This window comes from Rhipicephalus microplus, chromosome X (assembly GCF_043290135.1).
Source record: "Rhipicephalus microplus isolate Deutch F79 chromosome X, USDA_Rmic, whole genome shotgun sequence".
Classification (NCBI taxonomy): Eukaryota; Metazoa; Arthropoda; class Arachnida; order Ixodida; family Ixodidae; genus Rhipicephalus; species Rhipicephalus microplus.
The window spans coordinates 137290643-137314618 of record NC_134710.1 but is presented as its reverse complement, the minus strand read 5'-3'; the positions used below and the strand labels follow the sequence as shown (position 1 = coordinate 137314618).

General features: G+C 45.4%; 1 protein-coding gene across 2 annotated transcripts in view; it reads right to left on the bottom strand.

Moving 5' to 3' along the window:
- Positions 1–23976, bottom strand: part of LOC119176529 (uncharacterized) — a 61430-nt gene that overhangs the window by 28340 nt on the left and 9114 nt on the right. Inside the window, exon 2 of one of the 2 annotated variants that reach the window (XM_075877827.1) lies at positions 8617–8955. The exons of the other annotated variant lie outside the window; for it this stretch is intronic. Within the exon in view, the coding sequence (XP_075733942.1) occupies positions 8776–8955 (180 nt within the window). The 3' untranslated portion in view covers positions 8617–8775. Of the gene's footprint in view, positions 1–8616; positions 8956–23976 lie in introns of those variants that run through there. 2 annotated transcript variants of the gene reach the window in all.

Below are 23976 nucleotides of genomic sequence, written 5' to 3'. Positions count from 1 at the left end.
GAGTATTGCCCAGAGGACCGGAGCCAGCGAAAGTCTCGGGGAAATGTCGAACAGAAGACCCCAAAGCTGTCAACAGTTGCTTTTATTAACATTATTTATAGGTAGCGTGTTACATGAGGGTGGCATCATGGAAGCTCTCGATGGAAGCTTGATGAGAGCTTATGGGAGTTTGTTTGGGGCGTCTCGACTTTCGCGTTTTATGCCCTGGCCTTTCCAGGATTCTCTGCAGGAAAAAACAGTGGAGGCCAGGCAAGTCCCATGAAATTGTCATCTTCACCTCCGCCCCAAAAGGGGAAGGTGAAACGCCACCTCCTTCCCAACCCAGTAAAGAGGGAAGAGGCACGCCCAGTTCGTCCCATGCTGAGGCAAAAAAACACTGCATAACGTGCACGACACAGCACAGCGCGAAGACGTTGAGTTCTACGTACAAATCAACTCTGTAGTCCGTTGCAGTGATGAGTGTGCGGCGCCGAGCAGACCGCTGTTTATGGAAAGGGTGGCATGAATGCACCACGGTGAACGTGGGAAATGCACAGGAGTACGGATCTAAGACGCTTGGCTTAGTGTCAGGGACACCTTAAGGTACAAAGCAAGCCGCCTCGATGGCCAGCAGCTCTTCCTAATCTGTCAGTCGGTCAGGCGTGTCCAAAGGGTTTTTCGAGGGGTGCTGACGGCCCAGGATAATTTGAAGAACGACTTTCGTGTTGTCGCCGCTCTTAGAGTATCTCTGGGAGCGCTGACCTGGAAGAAATCAGGATAGGCTCAGCCGCAATATGTCTCACGCATCCAACTAGAGCCAAGCCAGAGAGGCCATTCATAACAGTGACTCAAGATGGGAACACCGCGGGGAAACAGGAACTCCGCGACCTGACGGAGGGCAGCGAAGCGCCGGCAAAACGTCCGAGGATGAATGCGCAGAACAAGAGCGGATCCGAACGCAAGCACCAACGCCGCCAGGGGAGTTTTCTAAAATTATAATTATAGATGGAACTCTGGCACAACGATCATTCAGCCACCATGGTCACTCAGTGCAGCTCTCGTTATAGCGTGTGTGTCAGCCATGGGTACTTCTGTAGGGTGTGCAATATTTATTAAGAAGTGGTCAGGCATTGTCGTGAAAACAGTGTCTTGCGCTGTGTGTGTTGTTTCGTGTGAACTTACGTATGAGGAGGCAGTGTTCAGAATAATCTGCGTGTATGCACCGATCAACCCTCGTGATCGCTGATCGTTTATCCTGCAATTGTGTCCTTATTTTTGACACTAATAGGCTTGTCGTCGTCTTTGAATATTTTAGCTGTGTGTTCAGCGCAGACGATCGATCTAGCTGCTTTTATGTAAAATATGACCTAAAAGAGAGCATTGATAAATATTCCCTATACGGGATGTAGCTTTATTTCCTAAAGGTGGATTGGACCGTCATTATACCCACTTTCAGGCGTCTATAGCCACGCAAGATGAGACTAAGTTCATGTGGTATTACAGCTGACAAATGTCTGTGATGGTTATTGTGTTGAAAAAGTCTCATTCAGCCATCAATCATTTGATAAGTTCTCCTTAGGCAAAAAAGATCCTACACGTGCATTTATGTGGGGTCCTTAGAAGTTAAATGCCAAACTACTTAGCGATTACAAGTTTTTCACTTGCACCAAAAAGAATTACGCATACTAAAGCCCTAGCGCTTAGTAGCTGGTCGGAGAATCGGGAATAATTGAAATCTATTTTGAAGATCTGTGCCACGGAAAGAGCTGCAAAAATACAATGCGAGAAACGAGAGAAAGAGAATAGTTTATAGAAGTTGCTCGTGGAATAGAGCAAAGCAGAGACAGCAAACCCTGGAACTTATGGCGACGCTATTAGAGACATCAAAAATACATTTCAGGCCATCGATGCTATACATTTTGAAGGTGCGGTTGTAAGGGCTCATGCAGGAAGGTTACTCGCTGATGACCTACAGTCAACGATTTATGACTACAAAAAATAGCGTGCACATGCTAAAAATATTCCAGAAATCGAATATGACGGCAAGTTAACGACTAACCGAGAACATATAAAGAATGCATTTATAGACTATCGAGAATTATTTTCTAATTGTATGCATAAAGTAGAAAACTTTTGAAGAACGCTTTCTAAGCTCTTTGCCAATAATAGTTAACCAAAATACAGACAGTTTATCGGTTGATATGACTGCCATGTAGATAGAAACAGAAATAGTCCATTTGCATAACGGGAAATCTCCTGGTCCAGACGTAATAATTGAATTCTTTTAGAAATTGTTTAAGGTGGAGTAGCCTTACTGTTGTGCAAAACATATTCACTGAATCTTTTAACAAGGGTAGCCTACCACCTTCCTTCAAGAAAGTGCACACTGCCCCGTAAAGTAAAGACCCTGTAAAACGTCTATCGTCCGATAACATTGACTAATGCTAATGAAAGTTCGGGCGGTGTGGTTGCAAAGAGTCATATATGTAAATATATATGTTGCATGTATCCCACTTTAAGGCAAGGCTCCCCACGTTCACCTTTATTATTTGCATTGTACATAGAACCCCCCTAGGTAGTCATACAAAAAAAATCATGCATCCTAAGTTTTCATTTAGGAGCGTGTGAGGTGCAAATATTAGCGAATGTTGATGATGCTGCAGTACTTTGTAGCAATCAGAAGAGCGTACCCTCCACCATGAACGTTGTACGAAGATTTTGTGATGCTACTGGTATAACGTTGTGACCGGAGAAGTGTGCCGCTCTGTGGCAAGAAGTTGGGAAACGTGCACATCAGGCGCTCATCTGCTTTGCGGACATTTATTGTTACCTCAAATGATGAACGCTGTTATCGTTTCAGTAGCCTTTTGATAGTCCTTGTTTTGGGCTTTTCAATTTTTATTACCAGATTTAATTTGGAGTAACTGTCTTATGTAAGTCGTAAGCATTTGACGAGAGATTTGAGTTAAAGTGTTTTCCTGTTCCTCCGTGTTGCCCTGTTTCACAATGCACTCGGATACTCTGCTGGTTAAAAGATCGCTGGAACTAAGAGCAGATTTTTACCGTGGGGATCCAATTGCCTATTGTGTCACAACCAGAGTCAGTAGACCATGGTATTATTGAATGCTGAGATGCATTTTCATTTTGTAATGATTTATAATGAATACTTAAGAAGAATTTCCTTCTTACTATGTGGGATTGGGTTCTCAGCAATAGAATGTGGGTTCCTAAATTTTTTTGTTGCTTGCACAGCCTAAGGTGGAGTCGCATGGCAGTTGACATTTTTATTTATATGCATACTCCACCAGTCCGTATTATTTTTAATGAACAAACGTGTAACTTGCGCGAAATTGTAGGAAGAATATATGCTACGATGATGAACTGCTAAATGTTACGGATGGCCCTTGTCATCTCAAATCATTTTATTTATGTGTGGTACGTGGACTACATGCACGTTGGATGTCGACCTTTTACAACAAACGGCTAAATGATGAAATCTTTGCGTTCTGTTGCCTATACTTGGGCGGATTCGGTGGGAGAAGGGGGCCTTCAGCTACAATTCTTGATGAAATGATTATTATGAGTTAACATCGAATAAATAAGGTGATGAAACAATCAAAGTAATATTATCAAAATAAGATAAGAACGTATTCAGAAACTTCAATACGTCGTACAGATTGCGACTGGCCGACGTGAAAGAAGAAGATGCCGTTCGCTCGCGAAGTTCACGAGGAGGCCACGCTTTGCCGGATCCCATTCTTTTGTGCACGAGACGTGATGCAGCGTGGACATGTCGCCAGAAGCAATCCAGCGATGTTCGACCCTGCTGCAATAGAATAGATCATGCTTCTGGAGTCCTGCTTGAGCGCTGGTCCTTCCAGCCATACCGGGAGACCTCGCTGCCGTTGTCCGCCCACCGCTATCATGCCGACTCTGTCTTTATTCTCGCTCGAGCCTTCGTTGTTCCAGGCAGAACTTGTACGACAGTCGACCGCGCTCCCACCCACGTCTGTTGCCGCAAGGTGGAACAATTATCAGCAATCCAGCCGACGACCTTTTTTGCAAGCTTTGTTGTCGAGCGCTGCGCACCATGCCACCTTGGTACTCGAGCTTGTCAACGGCATCGATGACGTCCACGATCCGGAGCAAAGCCGTCTGGAAAACTTCCACAGATTCAAGCCCGCGTTGAAACTAGGTCCGTACTTCTGCCGTAGTAGTTGTGGAACGTCGTGGATCGACGTTGGCACGAGCGCCTCGAAGAGGTGTCGCGGCCGCGTATCTTTGGGACTACATCCCAGGAACTGAGGACCAGGATTGCTTCCCTGCTGTTTAAGTTGGCGTTCGTGTTTTATAATTGATTTCAAATTTGTTGTTTAACTGATATATCATGTTATATTAAATATCTGTAACTAAATTTTGTTCATTTTCTTTTTGCCAACACAGCAATAGAAGCTATTCAATTCATCGGTAGTATGTTGACCTGTGCATCGCCAGCTCAACAAGAATGAGAAGAGGGGCTTCTGGTGATTTCAACTCCAAGCCCCCGAATATTTTCAATTTTGCATGTGTACGTGCCCATACAAACACGAAGAGTTGAATGCAGCATATATGGTTATGTCCCTTCCCCCCCCCCACCCCCCCCAAAAAAAAAACAATTTTGGCTAGGCTCCTGCTATGTATGTTAGAATATTCTTGAGAACCCTGCCCTGGAACTGTCTTAATCATGCGGTAGTACAGTTATCACATTGCTGTTTCCTCATTTCTCTCAATTTAGAGCTTGAGCTCGGCAAAAAAAAAAAAACATATTCACGCAGTGAATGATGAGTGGGGCGAAGCGCTAAAGGGTTTCATCGCTAAACCGTGAACCATCCGCGAATAAACCATGAACCATCCGCTACATCATCGAAGACGTGACAAACACCGTATATATTCATACAAAAACACCATTGTTAAGTCGTAGCTATGTGTCAGGTCTGTTACCCCTTGATTATAATGGCTTTATGGTCGGTGAAGTGGTGGATCGGTGATGGGGCGTAGTGGGATGTATGCAAGGACGAAGCAGTGGGCAGTTTGCAAAGGTGGAACCATAGGCGGTCGCGTACAAACAAGAGATACACGGACCCATGCCTTTAGGAACTACACCCCTAAAACCGCCAGGCCTGTGCGGAACGCGCAGCACAGTTACAGCGAAAGCAAGAACGGCGGCCTTTCTAGAGTCTCTTTTGAACACTATTGAGGTAACTACTATAAGCACATCTGCATCATACCCACTACGCCTTAAATTATAGTAATTTTAAATGCGAAGAATTTCTTTGCGTACCTCGAACGCCTTTGATCTATCTATCTATCTATCTATCTATCTATCTATCTATCTATCTATCTATCTATCTATCTATCTATCTATCTATCTATCTATCTATCTATCTATCTATCTATCTATCTATCTATCTATCTATCTATCTATCTATCTATCTATCTATCTATCTATCTATCTATCTATCTATCTATCTATCTATCTATCTATCTATCTATCTATCTATCTATCTATCTATCTATCTATCTATCTATCTATCTATCTATCTATCTATCTATCTATCTATCTATCTATCTATCTATCTATCTATCTATCTATCTATCTATCTATCTATCTATCTATCTATCTATCTATCTATCTATCTATCTATCTATCTATCTATCTATCTATCTATCTATCTATCTATCTATCTATCTATCTATCTATCTATCTATCTATCTATCTATCTATCTATCTATAGGCTTACGTGTGGGGTCTCTCGCTATCACATCCTTAACTTGGCGTGAACCAAAATTAGAATGGGCGGGTAAGAGGGTTTGACGAATATATGACGTGGTGGTCAAGACATGAATAATGTCACACTCCCGTCACGTCCGTGTTCAAGCACTTCTCGCCAGACAGTGGTACATACCCGCGGGCGGGCATGAGCCTCTGGTATGTGGGTATATGCCCCAGGTGATTGACGCTTAATATCTACCTGAAAACGACGAGAAAACACATGGGCAATTTAGTTGTTTGTGCTCTACGAAAAACGTGACATCTGCTGCGTTGACCACATGAATGTAAACAATAAATGTCAAGATCACTGGAGCAATCGAACCCAAGACTTCTGCGTGGCAATCAAGTATTCTTCCACGTCTCGAAACTATTTTCCGATAGACCTATAATGTTCGTTAAATGTCAATGGTGGTTGCAGTGCTGTCTATTCATTTTTATAATCATTACTTAAGTACTTCTAAGATATGTCACGTCAGGTTAACGCCAGTAGTAGTTTTGCGCCATGCGCTGAAGTTGATTTATGTAGAAGTTCCCAGGGCATCCTCGCGAGCACCAGCGCTTCATGTCAGCTTATCGCCTCTGCCATGGTGTTGCTAATACTCATGCTCCTGTTGGTATTGTTGCGCAGGTACAAACAACTGGTTATATAAACATCTGCAACTCTTCAAAATATGTCTGTATGTGCAGTATTCATACATATAATTAGTGTCATTCGGTGACGTGTAGCTCAGTAAATAATTACAACACGGTCTCTTTCCCTCCGTATAATTCCCCTAACGTCGATTTCCAAAATAAGTGGGATCTGCCGAATTCTTTTCTGTAATGGGGCAACCATCCAGTACACTATGCAATTATTCTTCATTCTTCGTGAAAGCGTTGTGCCGGCTACACACTGTATAAGCCATTCTACCCACTTTGTTGATGTTTTGGCTGACGATGATTCAGAATTATGCCTAAGACTTTTGAAATGAGTTGAACCATTAAGCGACGCACACGTTGTGCAATTCACATTCTGTGACGCCTTGTTGCTACTCTACTGTTCTGAAATGGGCAATTACAAATGTTATAGCTGTCTTTTAGCTTCATGCGTAGGGTCATTTATGTCCCAATTATCGGAGTCGCTCAGTTGTAGAATACCGGCGTGCCACAAATGAGGAACTGATTTTGATTCCAATGCTGTCATCAGTATTTTTTTTCATTACAGCGGAAGCAGTTATCGGATTACAGTGACTGCGGAAGTTGTCCGCCACCGCCGGTGTCCATAACCGCTATAGCGGGAGAGTAGAAAAAAAAATTAAAAATCTCATCCTTTCTTGCTGACCATCATTATTAGCCAAGCATGAGCACCTCTAACGGCGGCTAAGGTTTCGTGCTCTCAAGCACACTTTTCAATATCAAGCATTGAAGCTAACATGGCCGGGTGACATATAACTGGTGGTTGCTGTTATTGTTCACTGCAAGCCACCATCTACCTAGCCACTGGTAGTAAGCCACTCCTTGCTCTCGGCCATGACTCTGTTGACAGTGACAGTGGTTGAGGTTCTTGTTATACTAGAGTGAAAGCTGTATTAAAATCACAACAAGAGCCGATTTAGGACCTATATAGTTATGAGCTGCCACCAACGCTGGCCTCCGTATTGGCTACGCTATTGTGAGAAATAAAAGAAATGTATAGTCAGGAAAATTTTTAGGAATGGATGAGACTGGAATCGGATCCCTCTGCATGGTCATCGAGTGTTGACAGGACCTGCTGGTTCTTGAAACTCATTAGCTAAAACACGCTTTTCAAGTGTAATGTTCGTGCAAGAAACCGTGTTGACATATAAACCTATATAATAAACGACAATGCCAAGTAAGGCATGGAGACATCTGACGCAGCTTGGCCTTTAGTGTCGAAGTGGCAGTGATGCGTCACAGTTGTTAGAAATGCACGTGCCTTTTTGTAGATAGGGAAAGAGGACGATGACGTCGAAGAGAGACTGTCGTGCAATCTGGCCTATGTGGTGGTTTTTAGTTTGTGTGGCGGTTGAGTATAGCCTGTGTGGCATGTGTTTATTATGTTCTTTAAATCTTTAAAGTAAATTGTTCTTTATATTACAATGTCTCAAGTACTTCAAGGACGCCCACGAAGATTATACAGTGTACATCGGCAACAGCGAATACAGAATCAACGACTGTTCAGTTGGCTGAAGAAGACAAAGCAATCCTCATAGTTCTCCAGTCACTCTATACACATTTCGCATGTTCGTCGGCGCCGGCGGCAAAATCCAGCGGAATAAAGTGGGGAGAAAAGAGGGGAGATACAACGTATTTGGAGTCCCCGGAAAATTCTTGTTGTAAGTATAAAAGTAATATTAGTTAACATAGAATTATTAAAGTGATGAAACAAATAAAGTACTGATTTAAAAAAGAACACATCTTCAAACTTCAATACGCCATACAGATTCCGACGGAGGGATGTGAAAGACAAACACGTTCACTCACGAGGCTCACGAGGAGGCGCTGTCTACACTTTGTCGGCTTCCATTCTTTTGTGCCCGAGACGTGATGCAGTGCGTACGTGTCGCTAGCCCCACTTTAGTTATGTTCGACACTGGCGCCATTGGTTGTGCCTCTTCAGCCCTGCTTACCCTCTATTCCTTCCAGTCATACAGGGATTGCTGGCTGCCGTGATCCGTACACCGTTGAGATGCAGGCTCCGGCTTCAGTCTCGCTCGAGCCTTCGTTGTTCCAGACAGAATACGTGGGAATGTCGGCCACGCTCCCGCCCGCGCCTGTTACCCCAAGCCTGGAACAACCATCAGCAATCATGTCTACAACATAAGTAACCATTGTTGCAAGCTTTATACACTGTTGTCAAGCGCTGCGCACCATGCCACCTTTGGATTCGAGCTTGTGGACGCCACCGACGACGGCCACAATTCGGAGAAAAGCTGTCTGTTATGAATCCGATCAATACGGCTGCCATCAATATTGTATCTGGTTTACTGCAGCAACGAGATCATTTGGTTTGTCAGCGCCGGACCCCCGCCGGAAGTGGTGCTTTGGGCACATGGGGCTCTGCGCCGCTTCTTGATGGACAACCGGCTCCCGTCACCGGGTCGGCCGATGCATATATGCTGTTGACCTGTGCCTGGGACAACGTCGCTTGATTTAGCCTCAACCTGCGACGAGAACAGTTTACCCGCTGATTTAATTTGATTTTGGTGTTTGACTAATGATTTCAAATTCGTTGTTTAACTTTAAGCATATAATTGGTTATATTAAATATTTGCAACGAATTTTCTTTCTTTTTGTATTTGCAAACACAGCAACAGACACTGTCCGCAATCTTCGGTGGTTTGCTGGACCTGTGTATCACTGGCGCAGCAAGGCGGGGGAGGCGGAGTTCTGGCGTATTCCACACCCAGCCCCCGAAAGTTTTCAATTTTGCATGTGTACGCGCACATGCAAACCCCCGTACGAACATGTATAAAGTATCAACTCCCAGTTCCTCCCTCCTCACTCAAAGAAAAAAATACGGCTATGCCCCTGCTACGTTTATGGTAATATTGTGAAAACACTGCTCTGAAACTCTCTTCCCTATCACTGTGATGTTCCTCAAAGTACAAATGGATAACATTGCCCCACGTGCCAATTCTACGTGCGAGTGAGAGCGTGCGAGAGCCGTCGACGGTCGCTGTTCAAGCAGAGATGAAACGCGCCGGAAGTTTCATTCGCGGCAAAGTCGTATGGAGGGGTGCCTGCATGACTCCGGCAGTAATATGTGCACCTTCACGACTGGCTGGGTGCGGTTGCCCGTCCGGTATCTTTAGAGGGGACCAGCAGAGGGCTCGTACATTTGTATACGTGTTCTGCTATTCATGAAATGTTTAGGTTGAGCTCGAAAATCGCATTGCTCGTCGCAGTGGCCTCCTTACGCCTCCACTTCCTTACGCTGCAGGCCTTATGCACAAAATCTGGCGTAAAAGAAGCAGCTCACTCCCTCAGCATATATGCTGAAAGAGGGAGATGCTTCACTCAATTGATGTAGCATTGCAGTATGTTTCTATCACATCCATTGCTTCACTTTTGCGGCAATACTTTCACACTTTTAATACATGTACCTACAGCGCCCTCTGAGAGTATTTGCAAGAGAGTTCATGAAGCCAATATATATAAAAACATATCATAAAAGACTGTGGGCAATTCGCGGCATACAAAATATGTCACAAACTACATAATCTAGGCAATTGCTCTTGGCATCACTATCAAGGGCAGTACACATGTTGTTTTAGAAGTGTCTGAGAATATTGTGAGGAGGGCGGTAACTGTTCCCAGTAGGCTATTATATTTGTGTACAGTTTTTGGAGAAAAAAGTCTTGCAAAAGTGAATGCTATATATATATATATATATATATATATATATATATATATATATATATATATATATATATATATATATATATATATATATATATATATATATATATATATATATATATATATATTGTTACAAGCTGCCACTCTAGCGTCGCCAGCGCGAAGTCGGCGACGGGAATGACAGCAGGTTGGTTCGTTCCGTACTCAAGCAGAGACAGTGAAGAGATCAGAGACGTGGGAAAACAAAACAAACTTTACTCTAGTGATATTGCAGCACACAGGATCTAATACAACACTTCAATACAACTAACAAAATACATCGACACTTGATACAACTAAAGAAATATATAACAGAAACAATAAATCAGCTTACGAGAGAGAACTATTACAACCTACACAAACTAACAAGAATAGAACTACGAAGTAGAAAGTTCGAAGATATAAACAGGTGGAGGCATACGTGTGATGACCGGCAGCGTTGCGTCCCCGACGATCGGAAGCGAGAAGTCGAAGAGAGTTCTGGCACGACTGCGATGTCGGCGGTGTTGCAACGCTGGTGGCTCCGGGAGGCTAGTGCTTGCAGGTGACTTCGAGCAGGTTGAGCTAACTCGAGGCGAAGTCCCGATGTCTACGTTGCAGACGTTAATATCGCGTCACAACTAGACGAACGGCTAAGTTTGGGTGGCCAGCCGATACAGAGCCACACTAAAAACTTCTAGAAGAGATGCTTCTTGATCTGTTTCTACACCATGTTGGTCAGCGACTAGTCTGCCTAGCAGGGCAAAATCCTGCGCTTAAATCCCCCTCGTGTCTCCTCGCTCTCTTCCTTGGGGACAAGAGACCTCTACCTGGGTCCAATCATGCGCGTTTAATTGAGGGGAAACTCCGCCTCAAAAATATTTTGACCCCACCCCTTTTTAATAGGGAGAGGGCCCGCAACTAGCGAGAGCGACAACCTGTCGGGTTGTTGTCATACGGCTTGGCCACCAGAGCGTTTCCCACGCTTTTCTCCGTGGGAACGGTCAACCACTTAGCTCTCAGCCGGGCGTCTTGTAGTCTAATCCTTGTACGGGGTATACCGCGGCCTTCTACGACCTTGCAGACGCCGCCACAGTTACAAAAGGATTAACCGTCGGCGGCGACGTTCTAAGGAGTGCACCCCATTTTGCACTTATCGGTTCCCTTTCATGTGCCGCCGTTTCCCACGGTCAGTCGGGGAGTACGGCGCCCGTTAATTGCCGTGACGCGGTGTCGCCGAAAATAGCCGTCCGTGACACATATATATATATATATATATATATATATATATATATATATATATATATATATATATATATATATATATATATATATATATATATATATATATATATATATATATATATATATATATATAACTAATTAGTGTACTTTTAATAGGTAGTCTCGTATTTGAGGCAGGAGCTTCAACCATGCACTTTACTACCGTCGTAGTTTTAACGCGATAGCGTTAGATAGCTCTTGTCGCAGAAAACCCGTCGCCTGCGTCGGTCCCGTTTGTAGTGAGCGAAAAATCGTCCGTGCGTCTGTGACCGAAAAATCAAGTTACCAAGATAGCCGCGGGAGGCCGCTACTTGTCCAAGGTGAAGCAAACAGGGGCGCCATCACAAACAGGAAGCCAGAGATTAGAGCGTAGAAGGGTCCTAGTGGTGGGGGACTCTAACGTGGCCAGGGTTAGGGATGGCGTCTTCACGGCAGTGAACGAAGATGGAACAGTGAGGGTGGAAGCCCAGTCAGGGAAGAGCATGGTGGATGCACTGGCCAAAGCTCAGGAGGTAGTAGAGGACAGCATGGAGTTCGAAAATCTCGTCATTATTCATGCCGGGCTCAATGATGTGTTGAAAGGCAAGGATCAGAACCAGAGACAGTTAGAGGATGGGATGTGCAGGCTCCGACAAGCCTCTGGGAGTGTGCATGTGACCGTATGCACAATCCCAGAGGTCTGGGGCCAGTCTCGTGTGATTGAACGGAAGGTAGTGGAGGCCAACTGTCTGATCAAGGGTATGAGCCGGCAACTCGGATACAACGTAATAGAGGTAAACCAAGACGTGTACGAGCCCAGCGCTTGCCCCTTTGCACAGGATGGCTTTCACTGCAGTGGTGCGATGGGCAGGAAGGTTGGTAAAAGGATAGGTCGTCAAGCCACAGCTTTTTTAGGGGGACCCAGAGCCCTGATGCCAACAGTGTAGCTAAAGACGGTTCTAAAGGGGCACAAATATTCAAGCCACACGGAGTCCGTGGAGAAGAAATCGACGTTAGCACAAGGGCCCAGCTAAGTCAGACATAGGCTATATTAACATGCAGGTCGGCAGGAATAGGTTAAAGTGGGAAGAGATAGAAGAGCAGTTGAGGCAGTAGGAGCTGATGGTATATGGGGTTGTGGAGACATCTCTTCGGGACATGGAGCCACCACCTTGCAATCCGGGCTGCGTATGGGAATATTGCAATAGAACAGAAAGCAGCAAAAAGGGGGGTGAAATTGGTGCATTCATACATAAAAGTATTGGTTGGCAAAGAGTCAAGCAGGGATGCATGGAACATTTATGGTTAAAAGGGAAAGTAGCTGGGCAGATGACACTTCTTGATTTGGTGTACTTGTGGACGGGAGCAAAGGCCAGAGAAGAAAATCAGGCAATGGTGGAGTGTATATAAAGAACATTGCGGAATTAGGACGAGAGTGCAAGATAATTGTACTAGGAGATATGAATGCGCACATAGAAGATATAGAAGGATATACTGACCCAACAGGCAAAATGATCATGGATATGTGTGAAAGGCATGATTTGATAATTTGCAACAGCACTGAGAAGTGTGAAGGTCAAATAACATGGGAGGTAGGAAGGCTGCAGTCCATGATAGATTATGCACTGATGTCACAGGATGTATGATAGGCTCAGGAGAATGCACATATAGATGAATGTGGCTCCAGAAGCCTCGGTAGTGATCACAAACGTGTCAAGCTAAGTTTTGGAAGAGCAGTGAAAGTGGGAAGGAGGCAAGATGAGCAACAAGAAAATTTTTATTCAGAAAGGCAAATAGAAATAGCTATACTTAACAAATTAAGAAAGTAATCACTGAGGATAACAAAACGGTGTGGACATACACGAATCTAATGTGACAGTTTGAGCTAGAGCTTACTAAGGCACGTGACAAGTCACCCCGGAAAAGAAGACTCAAACCGAAAAGCTGGTGGGATGAGGAAGTTAAGAGTGTCATAGCAAAACGTCAGGAAGCCTTTAGGGAACACAGGCATGCTAAGCAGCGGGGTGAACCAACAGATGATGTTCAAAGAAAGTGGGACATCTTTCTAAGCTGTACAAGGGAAGAATCCCTTCTGATCAACGAAAATATTAGAACTACGGGGGCTCAGTGGCTGGCACAAGTACATAAAAAGGATAGAAAGGTAGCTGCGAAATTTTGGAACCATTCCCTAAGAAATGAGACAAGTCATGAGCAGAGGTTTATAACTATAGCTCAAGGCACTAGACTAGAAGGAGACAAAGCTATTGAATATATAAGAACAAGGGTGACACAAGGGTGACAGAAAAGTTTCAACAAAGAAGTGCCTTATGCACCACAATAGACAAGGTTGGATCAAGTGGCACAATCGCTCCATTTTCCGGAAAAGAAGACTCAAACCGAAAAGCTGGTGGGATGAGGAAGTTAAGAGTGTCATAGCAAAACGTCAGGAAGCCTTTAGGGAACACAGGCATGCTAAGCAGCGGGGTGAACCAACAGATGATGTTCAAAGAAAGTGGGACATCTTTCTAAGCTGTACAAGGGAAGAATCTCTTCTGATCAACGAAAATATTAGAACTACGGGGGCTCAGTGGCTGGCACAAGTACATAAAAAGGATAGAAAGGTAGCTGCGAAATTTTGGAACCATTCCCTAAGAAATGAGACAAGTCATGAGCAGAGGTTTATAACTATAGCTCAAGGCACTAGACTAGAAGGAGACAAAGCTATTGAATATATAAGAACAAGGGTGACACAAGGGTGACAGAAAAGTTTCAACAAAGAAGTGCCTTATGCACCACAATAGACAAGGTTGGATCAAGTGGCACAATCGCTCCATTTTCACAACGAGAGTGGGAAAGGGCTGAGAAGAGGGTTCCTAGTAAAACATCAACAGGCCCATATGGTATTCCTATTATGCTGATAAAGACATAGGGTCCGAAGTCTAAGCAGACTTTGAGCGAGGCAGTGAGCAAAACAATAATCGACGGTGAAGTCCCCGATGGATGGAAGCTTAGCAGGATGAGCATGATCTATAAAGAAAAGGGGGACAAAGCTGACATAAACAACTACCGTCCTATAACAGTGACATCAGTGGTCTACAGGCTGGCGATGCAGATTATAAAGGAAAGACTGCAGGCATGGATAGTGGATGAGGGGGTGCTGGGGGAACTGCAGAATGGATTTCGGAAACACAGGAGGTTGGAAGAAAATCTGTTTTCACTGACGCAGTGCATCGAAATAGCAGAAAAAGAACACAGGCCCCTGTGGCTAGCATTTTTGGATATCAAAGGGGGCGTACGATAGCGTGGTTCATGAGGACTTGTGGGGAATACTGGACACACTATGTGCGGAAGAGGGAGCCTCTAATCTTTTAAAAGGTGTCCATAAAAGTAACAAGATAGTTATAAAGTGGGAAAAACAGGTATCTAAGCCCACAGAGGTAAAACGGGGACTTAGGCAGGGTTTTCCTCTGTCACCCTTGTTATTCATGATGTACCTACAAGGATTAGAGGTCAAATTAGAGGGAAGTGGACTTGGCTTCAACCTCTCTTTCGTCCAACAAGGAAAACTCATTGAACAGGCACTACCAGCATTGATGTGCGCAGATGATATAGTGCTAATGGCCGACAGCACGGAAGATTTGCAGATATTGATGGACATCTGTGGTAATGAGGGAGATAAGTTAGATTTCAGATTCAGTAAACAAAAATCAGCAGTCATGATTTTTAATGATAATGGAGGTTGTGAGCTTAGGATACAGGAGTTCATGCTAGAGATAACAGATAAATAGAAATATCTGGGCGTATGGATAAGCAATGGGACCGAGTACCTAAGGGAACACGAAATATACGTAACGACTAAATGTAACAGGAATGCAGCAGTGGGGCACTGTGGAATAGGGCACTGTGGAATTACGATAGGTATGATGTTGTGAGATGAATATGGAAAGGGGTCATGGTTCCTGGTCTGACGTTCGGCAATGTGGTCTTGTGCATGAGATCAGAATTTCAAGCAAAATTAGAAATTAAGCAACGTGGAATAGGTAGGCTTGTTTGGCGCCGCAGCAGCCACCCGGAGCTCACGGGAATACACCAAATCAGGGAGTACAAGGTGATATGGGATGGGCATCATTTGAGGGCAGGGAAGCTAGCTGCAAGATGAAGTTTGAGAAGCGATTGAGAGAAATGGGGGAGGAGCGTTGGGCTAGGAAGGTTTTCAGCTACTTGTACATGAGGAATGTCTATACAAAATGGAGGAAATGCACCAAAAAATTGACGGGTAAATACTTAGAAAAGGGCAGAGGGCCAGACAAAAAAGAACTATCGGTTAAGAAGAACGTGAAGGAAACGGAGACCGATATGTGGAGAATTGGCATGATTAAGAAGTCCGCACTAGAAATCTTAGAAAAGGGCAGAGGGCCAGACAAAAAAGAACTATCGGTTAAGAAGAACGTGAAGGAAACGGAGACCGATATGTGGAGAATTGGCATGATTAAGAAGTCCGCACTAGAAATCTATCGTCCTTTTAGGCAGGGAATTGCCAAGTAAAGGATCTATGATAATACTTGGGGTAGTTCTCTACTGTTTTAGGCGAGGACGGGAGTATTGCGAACCAAGACATATCAGGCCAAATACGAAGGGGTAGACACGGTGTGCAGTGTATGTGGAGAGGAGGAGGAAACTGCCGAACACTTGATAATGTTCTCTAAAGGGCTCCACCCTAAAGTTCAGGATGACGGCACAGAATTTTTCAAAGCACTGGGGTTTAGGGACAGGGAGGGCAAAATAGACTTTAAGCGAGTAGAATTAACTAAAAGGAGGTTATCTGATTGGTGGCTAAAGTCAAGGCACGAGTGAAAACTTAACCCATCACTGCAAAGTACCAGTCCTTAACTTCTCTATTTAAGGGAAAAAAAAGATAAATCTTTTTGTTGGTTCACTAAGTATTACGGCTAGGTGGCGGTAGCCACCGCCCGATTTAAAGGGTACAGACACATCAATCCATCCATCCATTCATGCACGCGTGATCGCACTAAAAAGGCCGCTTGTTCGAAGAAAAAAAAGTGCTCAAGGTCACGAGGCATGGTAGTTGTTTCGCCCTGTCACCCCTCCTTGCTTAGCTTCCAGCACTCTCGCCGGGACGAGAGAAGAGAATGCAATTGCAACATGCGACAAACATTTGTAACTCCACTCGCACTGGACGGATTCTTAAAACTTTTGCGGCGTTGAATTCGTGAGGCAATAAGCTCTTCTAGTTAGTTCATTACATTATTACTAGAAAAAGTGTTTTAGGGCCCCTTTAACGCATTTTGTTCGACAGGTGTCACGACGAAAACGAGCCCATTCGGTGATAATAGCGCGCGCTGGTCAATCTAATGTGTGCGCGTTTGTGTGCGTGCGTGTGTATGTAACAACATATTAATAAGTATCCACTTAGCGGTTGAAGGGTGCACTAGGGGCCGGATTGTGCTATCGTGTTCAACTCTTAAAGGCGAAGCCTAAGGGTCCCCCAATTTTTTTATTCGAACTGTCTGTGTAATTAACTGCTAATGTCCGGTTGAAAGTGAACGTGTGAGGGGGATTATTTTTTTTTCTCTAGCAAATGATCGCATCGTGTACGAGTCATTTTCGGCAAACCATCGGTAAATTCTCACGCACCGGCGCGGGATGAGGGCGACATGCACACCGTCGAAAGTTTCACTTGAGGAAGTGCTGAGATGGGAGAAATGGTCACGTAGCCGGATGAGGAAGGAAGCAGACAAAGGGAGAAGGCAGGGAGGTTAAGCAGAAGGACATCCGGTTGGCTACCGTACACTGGGGGATCAGGGAAGGGGACAAGGAAGATAGAGAAGGTAGAGACAAACGGTAAATTCAGTATACGTCGAACTCCACCGCAAGTCAGAGGCGTTCCCGTAAACCCGTAATCCTGAAAAAAAAAATAATAGAGGGCTTTCACTGCTTTGAGGACTGTCGAGAGGCGTGGACCACGCTGTAATAGCAACTGCACAGAAAGTGGCCGATCATTAAGTCACCGCAATGCGCTCGAAAGTACTTTTCTCTCTGAGGCAAATCGAGTACAGCGGCACAGCAGGTGTTCTATATTTTCATCGGTGCCACAAACATCGAATGTCGCACTGCTCTGCAGTCATTTCGATTAACGAGGTATATGCTTTCGTGAAATACTCACAGCCAAAAAGCGAGAGAGAAGCGAAGCTTCACGTTGATATATATAGGCCGGGTGGAGGCCGGAGTTGTAGTGAAGGGTCAAGTTCATGTAGCCTGGTGCGTCGTATGCTTGGTGTGTTCCACTCAGCCATTGTCAGACTGCGGGCCAGTTGGCCAATCTGCCTTGCAGCGTCCGCTCTTGAAAGCGGGATTGGAATGCTGTTTGCTTCCTGATGTGACGCGCGAGTGGCATGGTCTGCGGAATCGTTTCCGCTGATACCACAATGTCCAGGTAACAACTGAAAGACGATGTCGTGGCCTTTTTGTATCAAAAGGCGGTGAAATTTCACGGTTTCATATGCCAACTGGTCGTGGCATCCGCGTCGCAGAACTGACTCGGACACTGTAACGCCGAGCCAGACGAGCCGAACTAGTATCATGAGGAACCATTTGCGCTTATTTTACGCTGCTTTAAGACAGACATAGTACATAAAAGTATTCAAAAAATGCCGTCTCTTAAGATATGGAAAGACTAGCCGACTTCATAATTGTTTAGACAAGGTCAACCGATATGGGCCATCATTTTTGGCTTACATCGTGGAACAACTGCATCACACAACATAAAGCTTCGTTGTAGGTGAACTATATTTCGGCTTAATTTTCGCAATGTGCCTGTCCAAGTTAAAATGTGGATTATGTATTGTGACGTATTATGCTTGTCTGGTAAGACATACAGAAAGTTTCGAAAGGTACGTAGTTTTAGTTTTATGGGAGAAAGAAGACTTACAACGGAACAACAAAAACATCATGAAGCTTGCCTTTGCCTCACCTTCACTGCGTAGCACGTCAGCTCAAGATTCGAACGGGCGCTTTTCGAGAGCGAATAATGCATGTGATACAAGTGCGAGTCACTTATTTTAGTAATACTGCTGTATAAAGCGTAAATTGTAACCTTTCGCCAAGGTCAAAATCAAAAGAATAGTTAAAAATGGATAAACATATAGGGCCTTAATAGATTAGCGCCTTTCGATTAAGGAAAAAGTTGTTTCGTATACAGTAATCGCTCAAACAAGCAATAGTATATCAAATAATTAGCGCGACACAGTTTCACTTGGGTGCCCAAAGTTTGAAGCTGCAACGCAAAATTTTCTTGTGATATATATATATATATATATATATATATATATATATATATATATATATATATATATATATATATATATATATATATATATATATATATATATATATATATATATATTTATATTTATATAAGGGAAAGAAGTGTATACCTAAGGGCTCGTTTTTCTATGTTTTGACACAATATTAATGAGGCCTAACAGACAATAATATCAAGGAATGTATAGGGCAGGGGATGTTATTAGAACCAATGTAATCTAAATACGAAGAAAGAAATGTGGGTGAAAAATAACTTGCCGTGTGGCTCGAATCGAAGCTACGACCTACGAATAACGCGTTCGATGCTTTACCACTGAGCTATCACGGCGGCTACCCCCCCCCCCCCCCCCCCAGCCACTTTATTGGGTTTATATGTGAATTTAAATGTGGGGGTGTCAGTCAGCACCACTTGTAGCCATGGCAGCGAGTATGGCACACTCTTTATGAGCCTGGTTGGCGTCACGCAGCACGTGAACTTATTACGAGCTGGCAACTGACCCATAGTCCCTTGTACACAACCTAACGGCACCAATCTGCCAGTATGAGACCCTCGTTAATGAATCAGGGAAAAAAGTGTATACCTAAAAGTGTGGCAGCTTGGGCTAGTTGGTATGGCATGAAAAGAGTGTGCCATACTCGCCGCCATGGCTACAAGTGGTGCTGACTGACACTCCCACATTTAAATTCACATATAAACCCAATAAAGCGGCTGGGGGGTGTTGCGATCGGCGAGCCTGCCTTTGCCGCGGGCGCCGAGACGGAAGAAGGGCAGCCGCTGATAAGGAGGAATGGGAAGACTCCCGGCTGTTTTTCATGTATTGGGAGGTGCCTGCTTGTAATTACTCCACGCAGCACCGCTGTCGCTTGTGCCGGCGCGCAAATGCGACACGTGGCGCCTTTGTACACCGAGACCATGACGCCGAGTTTCCGCTGAAGTGGACTTAGGACCACCATGCTGTGCGTCTCTGGCTGACAGGTCACTGACGCTCAAATCAATGCCAGATGACCAAGCACGTGTCATTGGACTTGCCTGGCCTTCGACCACAGTTCGACAGTGTGGGTGGTCAGCCCGAGCAGCGACACGACAGACTCGTTATGTCCCGTTTGCTGGGTGCATGATTCCCCGGATGGGACAGCGTGGCCGAAGCACTACCTGTTTTGGGTTGTGTGTGTGTGTGCGTGCGTGTGTGTGCGTGCGTGCGTGTGTGCGTGCGTGTGTGTGCGCGCGTGTGTACGTGCGTGTGTGTGTGTGTGCGTGCGTGCGTGTGTGTATGTGCATGTGTGTGCGTGCGTGCGTGTGTGTGCGTGCGTGTGTGTGTGTGTATGTGCATGTGTGTGCGTGCGTGTGTACGTGCGTGCGTGTATGTGCGTGCGTGTGTGCGCGCGCGCGTGTGTGTGTGTGTGTGTGCGTGTGTGTGTGTGTGCGCCTTGCCCCCCCCCCCCTTCTCATGCCACTAGCGAAAGAGTTGGTACGCCACTGATTCCAACGCACTGACGACTAACTATTTCGCTTGATCTCGTAAAGTTATGAGTTCGTGACACCTCAAAACCGGATGGCACGTTTCTGGACGCTCTCCAATGCATCGGTTCCTGGCTGCACAGTGCACGATAACTACAGTGAAAGGAGTGAGTGCGCGCGATTGTGTCACAGTGTCGAAACACTAGCTGAAATTGACAGAAAAAATGCAATCTATTTGCCTACTAGAATTTAACCTTGCAGCGACGTATGTATAGTCTATTAGCTGCTCTTCATAGGAAGGTCCTTTTGTAAAGTCATGTTGTGAAGGATAGAATGGTTGGTTAACCTTAACGCGCTTTATTAACTTTGTGTAAATATTCTCATCATGTGTTTCACAGGACAAAAAATAGACCTACGAATTCAAGTGTTTTGCCACCACTCTTGGCGACAAAGTATACGTACACAGATGCACCTACTGGAACACGAAGCTAAGTCCACGGTACTAGTTATGCGGAGTTGGCAGACTCCAGAATTCGAATGACTCCGGAATCATTCCACATTTTCGCGACCCTGGAGTGGAATGGGAACAACGCTCGGTGGAATGGAATTACGTTTTTTTCCTAAATGGGGCACGTTGTTCGTCAACGTGAATGTTTGCAAACTTTGAACAATAGTTGGTCAGAGCCTCGAATTTAACAATAACACAGTATTTTTAAAATGGCTTGGCTTATTACAGGCACGCACCGCCGCGGTGGTCTAGTGGCTAAGATACTCGGTTACTGACCCGCAGGTCGCGGGATCGAATCCCGGCTGTGGCGGCTGCATTTCCGGATGAGGCGAAAAATGCTGTAGGCCCGTGTGCTCGAATTTGGGCGCACGTTAAAGAACCCCAGGTGGTCGAAATTTCCGGAGCCCTCCACTATGGCGTCTCTCATAATCAAATGATGGTTTTGGGACGTTAAACCCAACTTATCAATCAATCAGATTATTAGAAGCACGGTACATTTATAAGCAACATGCCTGCAACAATTTTGCCCTTATGTAGACTGTGTTGCTCCGAAGTTTCTTTCGATTCTGCGCGCAATCGCGGCTTTGTGCCGTTGGTATCGGTCGTATACGGAACTCCGGTGGCGGCATACCTCCCCCCTGCCTCATACGCATTGATTTTTTTCTCTTTGTGGCGGCTGTCTCACCACCCTTCCCTTTTTTTGTTTTCATTTAGTCTGTCGCCATCGGCGATTCAGACGCATATTCGAAAAAAGCACTTCTCTAAGCTGTGATACGTATTGATGCTGGCACTATGCTTGTGTTTACTGGAAGCTTGCGTGTACCAGCTTGCGTGCCGTCTCACCTGTATTGCATGCAATACTGTTCCGCCTGTCTAGACACACAGGCGCCTTTGCTCGAAAGTATGCCCGAAATATGTCACCAAGGTACTACTCTAGACCTTGGTAAGGTGTTTTGAATACTTTTGCAGTTCTTAATGCATACTATGGCATCAGCTTTTTGGGACGTTCATTTTTACCTCGATAAAACTGTCAGATGCAATGCCTTCTTTGAGGAATTACAGGAATGAAATTGAAGAGCCCGGCAAATCCCAGAGTGGAAATGGGCTAAGTTTTTTTTTTCCTTGCTAGGAGTTGAAAGGAATGGAATTGTGGCAAGTTCTAATTCCCCGGAATGGAATCGGAATAGAATAGAGGCGCACGTTTCGCAACACTGCTCGGTACACATTTGTGACAAACCTGTAGGACGACTTCGTTCGTCAATCAGCCTGACGCCGCTAGAACTGCCATGAACGTCCGTTATCTAAGAGGGTTATAACTGCTTTTTGCAGCAGCATCGGCATATCCTTAGGATTGGTATATTGCCTTCCCATATGGCAGCCTTCTTTATGTGTTAGCCATTGAAGCAAAATAAACGTATGTCACTGGAATCAATTTGCCGGTCAGGCGTGGATTGGACCGTGATGGCGTACTGCAGCGGAGCACAGACGGCGGGTGTTTGGCGCACGGCACCGGTGCCGATGTGGCGGCGATAATAAAAAAAACTTCGTATCGGATGAATTAAAAGAGGCCATCGGCGGTCGGCCGAGTAGAAAGAGAGCCGCGGGAACCGCTGTCAACGGCCACGAGGAGGAAGATTTCACACTTGTCCGTCCCCGTGCGGCAAAATCGTCTGGCTGCCGGCGGATAATGCCCGTCATGCAACGCGGTGCCCGCCCATCCCAATGATAGGTTTCTGGAAGTCGGCTGGGGGTCATTTTACGCGTTTCGGCGACTTCAAAGGGGCATCGTAAAAAATAAACGCGGCCTTCTCTCTGGCGCGGCGGCCGCCCGCCGTCCAGCTGTCGCCGTTTTCTTCCGTGCTGCGCCCACGCGCACGCCCACGTGCGCCGACGTGCACGTGGCCGGAGCACAATGGCACCGCCCTGGTGGCATGCAGCTGCGGGCCCGAGCACCGACTGTCGACCACCTTGCACCTGATAAGGAGACTTGTAGGAACAATTCATTGGTACGGCACGCATCGCTGTCGGGGATGTCTCCTCGGGGAGGTCTTTTGTTCGTCGTCCGGACAAGTTTAGGCGAAGAAGAATAAACGAGCCTAGAGGGGAGTTCGGTGGTTCGAAATTGCAGCGTGGATGCAATACTATAAGGGGAATAAGGATATACCTCAATCACCCATAGGTTCACTAAGACATAGCACGGAGTGAGAACGACCGACAGTTAGACGGCACTCAAGGTCCACTTCCCAGCAGTTTGCCTCGACGTCTGTACTTGCCCCCGCGAGCTTATTTTTGTTGTCATAAAGATAGCGGCAAAAGCGAGGCAATGATATCACCCGACAAGCATCGTTTATATTGCACGTATGCGAGCCGGGACCTCGCGCTGAGCTGTTTCTGCGCTACTCTAATGACATATTTCCACATATGTACGTTACGTCGTGACGTGCGTTAGCATAGCACCCTGTCGGAGTACAGAGCAGGCAAACCATGCTCAGTCCTTATTAACCTCGCTACCCTTCATTTATCCATTCTCGACCTCCTTGAGACTCCAGAAGTCACCACGCACAGACGTTCTTTCCACGGGCAAGACAACCACCTGCTTTCTTTCGCCGAGTCCACAGAGTCAGAATAGTAACCGAACATTTTGGGATTTATAGCTACCAGAGGCGTAGCCAGAAACGTATTTCGGGAGGGGGTTCAACTATACCTTATGCATGTTCGTGTGTGCGTTTGTATGTGCACGTGTATTATATTAGAAATGGTAAAATAAATAGATGAATAATTGATTAATTGATCAAAGGTGCGCAATCAATCGAGTAATGATAATCGATTTCTGGCTTTCAGTTAAACAAATTAATATATTAAGACATACCGATTAATCTACAACGCCCACCTTGGCCGGTGCACACGAGTGAGAGGCGGCGATGCCGAGACGCAGAAGTGGAGCATCTAATCTTTCTCATTGCATATTTGTACGTTGCTAGAACGAGCCCAAAGCCGTCTGTGGCCCTACCTAGCCAGAAATGCACTCGCCCTGGTCTCCCCTCCATGTCGTCCCCAAGGCTTCTAGCGCGAGTAGGGGGTGGTCCCACCCCGGCAAGGCAGAAATGCACTTGCCCGGTTCTCTCAGCTCACAGTCGCACATTACTGCATTAAGTTCCACTCGCCCACCTTTCTTTTATCGTGCACTGGTTAGCCGTCGGCAAAGTATAGGGGCATACTTGCTATATTGCGTTA